This window comes from Carcharodon carcharias, chromosome 8 (assembly GCF_017639515.1).
Source record: "Carcharodon carcharias isolate sCarCar2 chromosome 8, sCarCar2.pri, whole genome shotgun sequence".
NCBI lineage: Eukaryota > Metazoa > Chordata > Chondrichthyes > Lamniformes > Lamnidae > Carcharodon > Carcharodon carcharias.
Window position 1 is genome coordinate 110,807,898 of NC_054474.1, and position 13,480 is coordinate 110,821,377.

At 44.3% G+C, this 13,480-nt stretch overlaps 1 protein-coding gene across 2 annotated transcripts in view; it reads right to left on the bottom strand.

Moving 5' to 3' along the window:
• ssbp1 (single-stranded DNA binding protein 1) overlaps positions 1-13,480 on the bottom strand; it is a 105,192-nt gene that overhangs the window by 30,748 nt on the left and 60,964 nt on the right. For both annotated transcript variants that reach the window (XM_041194579.1, XM_041194580.1), the window contains exon 2: positions 4,453-4,497. In XM_041194579.1, coding sequence (XP_041050513.1) covers positions 4,453-4,479 — 27 coding nt within the window. In that variant the 5' untranslated portion in view covers positions 4,480-4,497. The remainder of the gene's footprint in view (positions 1-4,452; positions 4,498-13,480) is intronic.

The following is a 13,480-nucleotide window of genomic DNA, read 5'->3' on the forward strand; positions in this document are numbered from 1 at the left end:
CTCCCCCCATCACCCCACCCCACCCCCCACCATTTAAACCAACTTATATTTCACCCCTCTCCTAATATTCACTCAGTTCTGTTGAAGGGTCATGAGGACTCGAAACGTCAACTCTTTTCTTCTCTGCCGATGCTGCCAGACCTGCTGAGTTTTTCCAGGTAATTCTGTTTTTGTTTAGGTATTTTACAACCTTCCGGACTGAATATTGAGTTCAACAACTTCAGATCATGAACTCTCTCCTCTGTCTTTACCCCTTTTTTTAAACCCTTTTTCAATTTTTGCTTTTCATTTACTTCTTTTAAATCCTTTATCACCGCCCACCCCCTGCCCCACCACCACAGGACCATCTGGCTCTTGTTTCTATGTTGTGCTTTCACAGAGCACTGACCCTTGTTCTGCTATTAGCACCTTCTGCTCTTATCTTTATGCCACTACTAGCACCTTCTTTAATCTTTAAAACTAACATGAACACTCCCTTTGTCTTGCGTCCTGACATCTGTCAAGCTCTCCTTAGCCCCCTTTCTATCTTGCTTCACCGCACCCCCCCCCACCACCTTAAGCAGTATAAAATTCACCACATTTCTACTTCTCTTTAGCTCTGACAGAGTCATACGGACTCCAAACATTAACTCTGTTTCTCTCTCTATGGATGCTGCTAGACCTGCTGAGTTTTTCCAGTATTTTCTGTTTTTGTTTCGGTTCAGATGCAGTCAGACTGACCAGTCAGGACACAAAGAGTCAGGCTGACCGCTCCGAGCCCAACCAGTCAGACTGACCGCTCCGGGCCCAAACAGTCAGACTGACCGCTCCGGGCCCAAACAGTCAGACTGACCGCTCCGGGCCCAAACAGTCAGACTGACCGCTCCGGGCCCAAACAGTCAGACTGACCGCTCCGGGCCCAAACAGTCAGACTGACCACTCCGGGCCCAAACAGTCAGACTGACCGCTCCGGGCCCAAACAGTCAGACTGACCGCTCCGGGCCCAAACAGTCAGACTGACCGCTCCGGGCCCAAACTGTCAGACTGATCGCTCCGGGCCCAAAATGTCAGACTGACCGCACCGGGCCCAAACAGTCAGACTTGACTACTCCGGGCCCAAACAGTCAGATTTTTAAAAAACGCATCCCAAGCCAGATGGTGAAGTATGAATCTAGACACAAATGCTATTCTTGGAAGCAGGGTTATCCACAGAATGCAGCATCACAGGTTCTGCCTCCTAACTACCAACCGACTCAGTGTGCCAACAATTCTTTTCATACTCTTCTGAGCAAACCAAATAAACAAGTTAATAGCCCCTTAAAGGGGTACTGTAACAAAAAGACAAAACTTTATTTTAATTTGCTTCAATAAGTTTAATTTAATGTTTCGGGGGCTGATGATGCTCTCCAGCCCCTGAGCTACCCACTGGCTGTGGAAGCACTCAAGCAGACACCTCATACTCCTCCAGGGACACACAGCCGTGGAAGAGGGGCCGAATGACCCCTCTCAAAGGGTTGTGAATTGTTGGAATTCTCTACCCTAGAAGGCTGTGGATGCTCTTTCGCTGAACATATGAGGCTGGAATAGACAGATTTTTGATCTCTCATGGAATTGAAGGACATGGGGAATGAGAGGGAGAAATGAAATTGAAGCCTGAGATCAGCCATGGTTGTACTGAATGGTGGAACAGACTCGAAGGGCTGTATGGTCAACACCTGCCCCTATTTTTTGTGCTTTTGTGACCCCCTCCAAGACCCACTGCCTGGACCACCATGGCCAGTCTCAGGAGCAGGCGAACAAGATGGCCTTTCAGCCTGTCCACCTCTCACTGCACTGGGTGGCCAAAGATTAGAAGTGTGGGACAGAAATGCAGCCAAAATGTGAGGAGCTTCCCCCTCAAATAATGAAAAAGGGGCTGCAACCTCAAACAGTCTATATACACATGTACTCCTCAAGGTTGCACAAAATAGGCAGCTGGGAGTCCATGAACCTCATCATTTACAGAATGGGACTGCTGCATATAACACCTGCCGTGCCAAATCCCTAAAAGGGAAAGGAGGGCTCCCACAAATACAGCCCTCCACTAAGGGCCCCTGCCACTTCTGGATGGCAGGACGGAACGCCATGGTGTGCCCGGATGGTTAATGAGGGCGAGGAAGTGAATGGTGTACAGCAGCAGCCTGCACAGGAAACATGTCTGTGCAGAATGAAGAGGCACAGAGGGATTTTCCGCAAGGCAGCTCAAATTGTGGGGCTGAGGTTCCAGAGGGAGGTTTCAGGGCATGGGGACAATGTGAAATTCTGTACAAATGGAGTCAGCTCAGACAGGAGTTCACCATACGCTTGAGCAGCCATGACACCTCGAGTGTAGTGGGGACCCAGCACCACGGTTTTAAGACTGTGGGTGGCATTGGCTGTGAGCTGGACATCAACTGACGTGTGACCCACATGTTCTTGGGGCATCATCCAGCACATCCCCAACTCTGGTCACCCCAGAGTTCTCATCTCTTCCACCAGCCATTGGAATCCATATTGGTGGAGGTGCAGATTCTTGAGCAGCAGCTCCTGGATGATAGCTGCTACTCCTAATGGGGAAGAGCTCTGGCATGTGGCAACCAGGTTCCAGACTTTTTTCAGGTCCTGGTAAAAGACAGGCAACACCTGAAGGGAGGCACTGAGACCCCTCAGCCTTTGGAGTTGCAGGTCATAGGTGAAGAAATACATCACCAGGGCACACCATCGGGGAGGGAGGGGGCTCAACATAAAGGTATCGCTGCAGGGTCTGGAGGTGGAAAGTTGCCACTTGGGTGCGAAGGCACCCAGTGACTCCCTGCTCTCCCTAAGCGGGAGATACAGAACCTCAGCAGCGATCCAATGCGTCCTTTTGTCCCAGAAGAAGTCACTGAGCCTCTTCTGTATTTTTATTACAACGTCCAGGGGAGGGGTCAAAGTGACCAGCCGGCACCACAACACTGCAGTTGGCTTATGACCACCGCTCGCCCCCTCCAGGGCTGCACTTGGGAGCAATTCTCTCCAGCTCCCAAGATGAGTGCTGACTTTGGCCTTCAACTTTTGCCAGATCACTGGCCAGGACTAAGATAGGCCTCCCAAGTAAAAGAGATGGGTGGTGCTCCAAGCGAAAGGTTTTGGGACATGGGGCCAATACCCTTCACCTGTTTATCCTTAACCTTAACAACACAATCAACATAGCAAGAACACAACTAACCAGGCCACAGTCAAACAGTCAGTCCAACTGGCCAGTTGAGACCCAGTCTGAATGATATCCACCCATTTGTTTGGGTCCGGACCAAACAGATTCAGACCCAATTAGTCAAATTAACAGATGCAGGCATGTCAGATAGGTACAGACACGAACAGATCTGGTCTCCGAGGGTTAGATTAAAAGCAGAAATGAAACAAACTAAGGTAGCATTTCCTGGAATTTAGAAGGTTAAGCTTTGATCAAAATTTGCAAAATATCTTTTGGCACTGAAATTAGGAATCACATCTCCACACACAGTTTCTCTTCATCAATGGTAATTGATGCTCAATCAATTGCTGATTTTCAAATGGAGATTGATTTTGTTAACCAAAGGTACTAAGGGATATGGGCAAAGGTGGGTGGATGGAATTAGCTCTCAGCTCTGCTCTGATCTCATTGAATAGTGGAATAGGCTCAATGGACTTCATGGCTCACTCCTGTCCCTACGTCCAGGTCCAAAAGGTTTCACTGGCAGGACATGACCCAAACATACAGATATGAGAGAATGATGACTGCAGAAAAGGAGGCCATTCTTCCAATCATGTTCATGCTGGCTCTCTGCAAGAGCAACTCAGCTAGTTGCACTCGCCTGACCTTTCCCTGTTGTCCCTGCAAATTCCTTTCTCTTTAAGTGCTGTTCCAATTCCTTTTTGAAAGCCACAAATGTATCTGCTTCCACCACAATTTCAATACATTTCAGATCTGAACCTCTCTCTGCAGAAAAATGGTTTCCCATATGTCACAGCTGGCATGTTTTTCTCAAATCACAAGACTTCTAGCTTTTGAAATTGTGTCCTGTACATACAAATCTAGGTCATTCTTATTGAATCAAGAAAATCAGTGGATCCTAACACTGACCCCTGGGGAACCCCGCAATATACTTCCTTCAGCCAGATAAGGACTGTTCACTGCATCTTTTTCCTGTCACTCAGCCAGCTTTGGATCCATGCAGCCACTGTCCTACTTGTTCAAGAGCTTCAACTTTTTTTGGCAAGTCAATTATGCTGCACTTCAACAAGCACATTTTGAAAATCAATATTCAGCACATCAAATGCATTCCCCTCATCAACCGTCTCTGTCACATCATCTGATAAAGTGGTTGAGACCTAAACAGTCTGCCTAATAGATTGAGACACAAACAAGCAAGAAGAGTCAAAGGTCCAGAACAAAATAGTGTCAGCAGGAACAAATTATGTAAACAGCAAACTCACTTGGAAGATCGGCCCTCGCAACATCATTTGGCACACAATTCGTTCCTGAAAAGGGATTTAAGGAAAAGCACACTGTTAACATGCTGCAGTGTGTCACAGACAGTTACAGAGGAGAAATCTCACACAAACGCACACGCACCAGACACTCAAACACACACACGGGCACACAGACACAGATGGACTCAATGTCAGTCTTTTACAGTTACAGAATAATAGTTTGAGACACATTGTGAGTGTGTTACAGTTATGGGGAATCAAAGTGACACACAGTCACTGTTACATCACATTAGTACAATATATTCTAAGCAACCGTGTTACAGTTATGGTACAGTCTGACACAATTTCAGTGTGTTACAGAATATCAGTCCCTCACACACATTGTGTGTTCCAGCTAGAATACATCATTCTGACACACATTGTCAGTGAGCAAAAGTCACATCACATCAGTCTGAAACATTTAATGTCAGTGTGATGAGGTTACAGTACATCGGTCTGACACACACTGTCAGTGTGTTACAGCACAGGCAGTCACACAGTGTCGGTTTGTTACAGCTATAATGCATCAGTCTCACACTCACTGTGTTACAGTTACAGTACATCAGTCTCTCGCACTCACTGTCAGTGTACTTCTGTTACAGGATATCAGTCAGTCACAATCACTGTCAGTGTATTACAATTACAGTATATCAGTCTCCCATCCTCACTGGCAGTGTGTTACAGTTAGAATACATCAGTCTGACACGCTCACTGTCAGTGTTACAGTTAACGTACATCAGTCTGACACGCTCACTGTCAGTGTGTGCCAGTTACATTACATCAGTCTCTCAAACTCACTTACAGTGTGTTACAGTACATCAGTCTCTCACACGCTTTCAGTGTGTAACAATTACAGTACATCAGTCTCTCACACTCACTGTCAGTGTTACAGTTACAGTACATCTGTCTCTCACACTCAGTATCAGTGTGTTACAGTTACAGGACATCAGTCTCTCACACTCACTGTCAGTGTTGCAGTTACAGTCCAACAGTCTCTCACACTCTTTCAATGTGTAACAGTTACAGTACATGAGGCTCTAACACACACTGTCAGTGTGTTACAGTACATCAGACTCTGAAACTCACTGTCAGAGTGTTACAGTTACAGGACATCAGTCTCTCACACACTGTCAAGTGTCCTTCAGTTACAGTACTTCAATCTCTCACACTTACTGTCAGTGTGCTACAGTACATCAGTCTCACACACTCACTGTCAGTGTTAGTTATTGAACATCAGTCATACTCACTATCAGTGTGTTACAGTTACAGTACATCAGTCTCTCACAGTCATCGTCAGTGTGTTAGTTACAGTACATCAGTCTCTCTCAGTCACCGTCAGTGTGTTAGTTACAGTACATCAGTCTCTCACAGTCACTGTCACTGTCTTACAGTTACAGTACATCAGTCTCTCACACTTACTGTCAGTGTGTTAGTTACAGTACATCAGGCTCGGAAACTCAGTCAGTCTGTTACAGTTACAGTACATCAGTTTCTCAGACTCACTGTCAGTGTGTTAGTTACAGTGCATCAGTCTCTCACAGTCACCGTCAGTGTGCTAGTTACAGTACATCAGTCTCGCGCAGTCACTGTCCGCGTGTTACAGTACATCAGGCTCGCAAACTCAGTCAGTCTGTTACAGTTACAGTACATCAGTTTCTCACACTCACTGTTACAAATACAGTACATCAGTCTCACACACTGTCAGTTTGTTACAGTTACGGTACATCAGTCTCTCACACTCACTGTCAGTGTGTTACAGTTACATTACATGAGTCTCTCACACTAACTGTAAGTGTGTAAATGTTAGAGTACATCAGTCTCTCACGCTCACTGTCAGTGATAGTTATAATACATCAGTCTCTCACACTCAATGTCAGTGTGTTACAGTTACATTACATGAGTCTCTCACACTCACTGTCAGTGTGTTACAGTTACAGTATATCAGTCTCTCACAGTCACTGTCAGTGTTATAGTTACAGTACATCAGTCTCTCACAGTCACCGTCAGTGTGTTAGTTACAGTACATCAGAATCTCACAGTCACCATCAGTGTGTTAGTTACAGTACATCAGTCTCTCACAGTCACTGTCAGTGTGTTACAGTTACAGTATATCAGTCTCTCATAGTCACTGTCAGTGTGTTACGGTTACAGTACATCAGTCTCTCACACTTACTGTCAGTGTTATAGTTACAGCACATCAGTCTTCACACACACTGTCAGTGTTATAGTTATAGTACATCAGTCTCTCACACTCACTGTTAGTGTTATAGTTATAGTACATCAGTCTCTCACAGTCATTGTCAGTGTGTTAGTTACGGTACATCAGTCTCTCACACTCAATGTCAGTGTATTAATGTTAGAGTACATCAGTTTCTCACACTCACTGTCAGTGGTACAGTTACAGTACATCAGTCTCTCACACTCACTGTCAGTGTTACAGTTTCAGCACATCAGTCTCTCACACTCACTCTAAATGTTACAGTACATCAGTCTCTCACACTCACTGTCAGTGATACAGTTACAGTACATCAGTGTCTCACACTCACTGGCAGTGTTACAGTACATCAGTCTCTCACACTCACTGTCAGTGATACAGTTACAGTACATCAGTCTCTCACAGTCACCATCAGTGTGTTAGTTACAGTACATAAGTCTCTGGCTGTCACTGTCCGTGTGTTACAGTTATAGTACATGAGTCTCTCACACTCACTGTCAGGATTGCAGTTACAGTACATTAGTCTCTCACCCTCACTGTCAGTGTGTTAATGTTAGAGTACATCAGTCTCTCGCACTCACTGTCAGTGTTACAGATACAGTACATCAGTCTCTGACACTCACTGTCAGTGTTATAGTTAGAGTACATCAGTCTCTCACACTCATTGTCAGTGTGTTAGTTACGGTACATCAGTCTCTCACACTCACTGTCAGTGTTATAGTTACAGTACATCAGTCTCTCACAATCACTGTCACTGTTATAGTTATAGTACATCAGTCTCTCAAACTCACTGTCAGTGTTATAGTTATAGTACATCAGTCTCTCACACTCATTGTCAGTGTGTTAGTTACGGTACATCAGTCGCTCACACTCACTGTCAGTGTATTAATGTTAGAGTACATTAGTCTCTCACACTCACTGTCAGTGGTACAGTTTCAGCACATCAGTCTCTCACACTCACTCTAAATGTTACAGTACACCAGTCTCTCACACTCACTGTCAGTGATACAGTTACAGTACATCAGTGTCTCACACTCACTGGCAGTGTTACAGTACATCAGCCTCTCACACACATTGTCAGTGATACAGTTACAGTACGTCAGTCTCTCACACTATCAATGTTACAGTACATCAGTCTCTCACAGTCACCATCAGTGTGTTAGTTACAGTACATAAGTCTCTGGCTGTCACTGTCCGTGTGTTACAGTTACAGTACATCAGTCTCTCACACTCACTGTCAGGATTGCAGTTACAGTACATCAGTCTCTCACCCTCACTGTCAGTGTGTTAATGTTGGAGAACATCAGTCTCTCACACTCACTGTCAGTGTTACAGTTGCAGTACATCAGTCTCTCACACTCACTCTGTGTGACAGTTACAGTACATCAGTCGCTCACACTCACTGTCAGTGTTACAGTTACAGTACATCAGTCTCTCACAGTCACTGTCAGTGTGTTGCACCTACGGTACATCAGTCTCTCACTCACTGTCAGTGGTACAGTTACAGTACATCAGTCTCTCATACTCACTGTCAGTGTTACAGTTTCAGTACATCAATCTCACACACACACTGTCAGTGTGTTAATGTTAGAGTACATCAGTCTCTCACACTCACAGTCAGTGGTACAGTTACAGTACATCAGTCTCTCACACTCACTGTCAGTGTTACAGTTTCAGTACATCAGTCTCACACACACACTGTCAGTGTGTTAATGTTACACTACATCAGTCTCTCACACTCATTATCAATGTTACAGTACATCAGTCTCTCACACTCACTGTCAGTGTTACAATACATCAGTCTCTCACACTCACTATCAGTGTGGTACAATACAACAGTCTCTCACACTCACTGTCAGTGTGTTAATGTTAGAGTACATCAGTCTCTCACACTCAGTGTGGTACAGTACATCAGTTTCTCACACTCACTGTCAGTGTGTTACAGTTACAGTACATCAGTCTCACACTCACTATCAGTGTGTTACAGTTACGGTACATCAGTCTCTCACACTGTCAGTGTGTTACAGTTACAGTACATCAGTCTCTCACACTGTCAGTGTACAGTTACAGTACATCAGTCTCTCACACTGTCAGTGTACAGTTACAGTACATCAGTCTCTCACATTCACTGTCAGTGTGTTAGAGTTACAGTACATCAGTCTCTCACACTCACTGTCAGTGTGTTACAGTTACAGTACATCAGTCTCTCACACTCACTGTCAGTGGTACAGTTACAGTACATCAGTCTCTCACATTCACTGTCAGTGTTACAGTTTCAGTACATCAGTCTCTCACACTCACTGTCAGTGTGTTAATGTTACAGTACATCAGTCTCTCACACTCACTATCAATGTTACAGTACATCAGTCTCTCACACTCACTGTCAGTGTTACAGTACATCAGTCTCTCACAGTCACCGTCAGTGTGTTAGTTACAGTACATCAGTTTCTCACACTCACTGTCAGTGTGTTACAGTTACAGTACATCAGTCTCACACTCACTATCAGTGTGTTACAGTAACGGTACATCAGTCTCTCACACTGTCAGTGTGTTACAGTTACAGTACATCAGTCTATCACACTGTCAGTGTGCAGTTACAGTACATCAGTCTCTCACACTGTCAGTGTACAGTTACAGTACATCAGTCTCTCACATTCACTGTCAGTGTGTTAGAGTTACAGTACATCAGTCTCTCACACTGTCAGTGTGTTACAGTTACAGTACATCAGTCTCTCACACTCACTGTCAGTGGTACAGTTACAGTACATCAGTCTCTCACACTCACTGTCAGTGTTACAGTTTCAGTACATCAGTCTCTCACACTCACTGTCATGTGTTAATGTTACAGTACATCAGTCTCTCACACTCACTATCAATGTTACAGTACATCAGTCTCTCACATTCACTATCAGTGTGGTACAGCACATAAGTCTCTCACACTCACTGTCTGTGTGGTAGAGTACATCAGTCGCTCACACTCACTGTCAGTGTGTTACAGTTACAGTACATCAGTCTCTCACACTGTCAGTGTGTTAGTTAAAGTACATCAGTCTCTCACATTCACTGTCAGTGTGTTGCACTTACGGTACATCAGTTTCTCACATTCACTGTCAGTGTGTTACAGTTACAGTACATCAGTCTCTCACACTCACTGGCAGTGTGTTAGTTACAGTACATAAGTCTCTGGCTGTCACTGTCCGTGTGTTACAGTTACAGTACATCAGTCTCTCACACTCACTGTCAGGATTGCAGTTACAGTACATCAGTTTCTCACCCTCACTGTCAGTGTGTTAATGTTAGAGTACATCAGTCTCTCACACTCACTGTCAGTGTTACAGTTACAGTACATCAGTCTCACACTCCCCATCAGTGCGTTAATGTTAGAGTACATCAGTCTCTCACACTCACTGTCAGTGATAGTTACAGTACATCAGTCTCTCACACTCACTGTCAGTGTGTTACAGTTACAGTACATCAGTCTCTCACACGCACTGTCAGTGTGTTACAGTTACAGTAGTCTCTCAGTTACTGTCACTGTGTTACAGTTACAATACATCAGTCTTTCACACGTACTGTCAGTGTGTTAGTTACAGTACATCAGGCTCGCAAACTCAGTCAGTTACAGTTACAGTGCATCAGTCTCTCACACCCACTGTCAGTGCTATAGTTATAGTACATCAGTCTGTCACACTGTCAGTGTGTAACAGTTACAGTACATCAGTCTCTCGCACTCACTGTCAGTGTTACCTTTACAGTACATCAGTCTCTCACAAGCACTGTCAGTGTTACAGTTACAGTACATCAGTCTCTCACACTCACTGTCAGTGTTATAGTTACAGTACATCAGTCTCTCACACTCACTGTCACTGTTATAGTTATAGTACATCAGTCTCTCACACTCACTGTCACTGTTATAGTTATAGTACATCAGTCTCTCACACTCATTGTCAGTGTGTTAGTTACGGTACATCAGTCTCTCACACTCACTGTCAATGTTATAGTTACAGTACATCAGTCTCTCACACTCACTGTCACTGTTATAGTTATAGTACATCAGTCTCTCACACTCATTGTCAGTGTGTTAGTTACGGTACATCAGTCTCTCAAACTCACTGTCAGTGTATTAATGTTAGAGTACATCAGTCTCTCACACTCACTGACAGTGGTACAGTTAAAGTACATCAGTCTCTCACACTCACTGTCAGTGTTACAGTTTCAGCACATCAGTCTCTCACACTCACTCTAAATGTTACAGTACATCAGTCTCTCACACTCACTGTCAGTGATACAGTTACAGTACATCAGTGTCTCACACTCACTGGCAGTGTTACAGTACATCAGCCTCTCACACACATTGTCAGTGATACAGTTACAGTACATCAGTCTCTCACACTATCAATGTTACAGTACATCAGTCTCTCACACTCACTGGCAGTGCGTTAATGTTAGAGTACATCAGTCTCTCACACTCACTGTCAGTGATACAGTTACAGTACATCAGTCTCTCACAGTCACCATCAGTGTTAGTTACAGTACATAAGTCTCTGGCTGTCACTGTCCGTGTGTTACAGTTTCAGTACATCAGTCTCTCACACTCACTGTCAGGATTGCAGTTACAGTACATCAGTCTCTCACCCTCACTGTCAGTGTGTTAATGTTAGAGTACATAGTCTCTCACACTCACTGTTAGTGTTACAGTTACAGTACATCAGTCTCTCACACTCACTCAGAGTGACAGTTACAGTACATCAGTCGCTCACATTCACTGTCAGTGGTACAGTTACAGTACATCCGTCTCTCACACTCACTGTCAGTGTTACAGTTTCAGTACATCAGTCTCTCACACTCACTGTCAGTGTGTTAATGTTACAGTACATCAGTCTCTCACACTCACTGTCAGTGTGGTACAGTACATAAGTCTCTCACACTCACTGTCAGTGTGGTAGAGTACATCAGTCTCTTACACTCACTGTCAGTGTGTTACAGTACATCAGTCTCTCACACTCACTGTTAGTGTGTTACACTTACGGTACATCAGTCTCTCACACTCACTGTTAGTGTGTTACACTTAAGGTACATCAGTCTCTCACACTCACTGTCAGTGTGGTACAGTTACGGTACATCAGTCTCTCACACTCACTCAGTGTGACAGTTACAGTACATCAGTCGCTCACACTCACTGTCAGTGTTACAGTTACAGTACATCAGTCTCTCACAGTCACTGTCAGTGTGTTGCACTTACGGTACATCAGTCTCTCACACTCACTGTCAGTGGTACAGTTACATTACATCAGTCTCTCACCTCACTGTCAGTGTTACAGTTTCAGTACATCAGTCTCAAACACACACTCTCAGTGTGTTAATGTTACAGTACATCAGTCTCTCACACTCACTATCAATGTTACAGTACATCAGTCTCTCACACTCACTATCAATGTTACAGTACATCAGTCTCTCACACTCACTATCAATGTTACAGTACATCAGTCTCTCACACTCACTGTCAGTGTTACAATACATCAGTCTCTCACACTCACTATCAGTGTGGTACAATACATCAGTCTCTCACACTCACTGTCAGTGCTACAGTTTCAGCACATCAGTCTCTCACACGCTCTGTCAGTGTGTTACAGTAACGGTACATCAGTCTCCCACACTCACTGTCAGTGTGTTAAATTTAAAGTATATCAGTCTCCCACACTCACTGTCAGTGTTATAGTTATAGTACATCAGTCTCTCACACTCACTGTCAGTGTTATAGTTATAGTACATCAGTCTCTCACACTCATTGTCAGTGTGTTAGTTACGGTACTTCAGTCTCTCACACTCACTGTCAGTGTATTAATGTTAGAGTACATCAGTCTCTCACACTCACTGTCAGTGGTACAGTTACAGTACATCAGTCTCTCACACTCACTGTCAGTGTTACAGTTTCAGCACATCAGTCTCTCACACGCACTGTCAGTGTGTTACAGTAACGGTACATCAGTCTCTCACACTCACTGTCAGTGTGTTAAAGTTAAAGTATATCAGTCTCTCACACTCACTGTCAGTGTTATAGTTACAGTACATCAGTCTCTCACACTCACTGTCAGTGTTATAGTTATAGTACATCAGTCTCTCACACTCATTGTCAGTGTGTTAGTTACGGTACATCAGTCTCTCACACTCACTGTCAGTGATACAGTTACAGTACATCAGTGTCTCACACTCACTGGCAGTGTGTTAGTTACGGTACATCAGTCTCTCACACTCACTGTCAGTGTATTAATGTTAGAGTACATCAGTCTCTCACACACATTGTCAGTGATACAGTTACAGTACATCAGTCTCTCACACTATCAATGTTACAGTACATCAGTCTCTCACACTCACTGGCAGTGCGTTAATGTTAGAGTACATCAGTCTCTCACTCACTGTCAGTGATACAGTTACAGTACATAAGTCTCTCACAGTCACCATCAGTGTGTTAGTTACAGTACATAAGTCTCTGGCTGTCACTGTCCGTGTGTTACAGTTACAGTACATCAGTCTCTCACACTCACTGTCAGGATTGCAGTTACAGTACATCAGTCTCTCACCCTCACTGTCAGTGTGTTAATGTTAGAGTACATCAGTCTCTCACACTCACTGTCAGTGTTACAGTTACAGTACATCAGTCTCTCACACTCACTCAGTGTGACAGTTACAGTACATCAGTCGCTCACACTCACTGTCAGTGTTACAGTTACAGTACATCAGTCTCTCACACTCACTGTCAGTGTGTTGCACTTACGG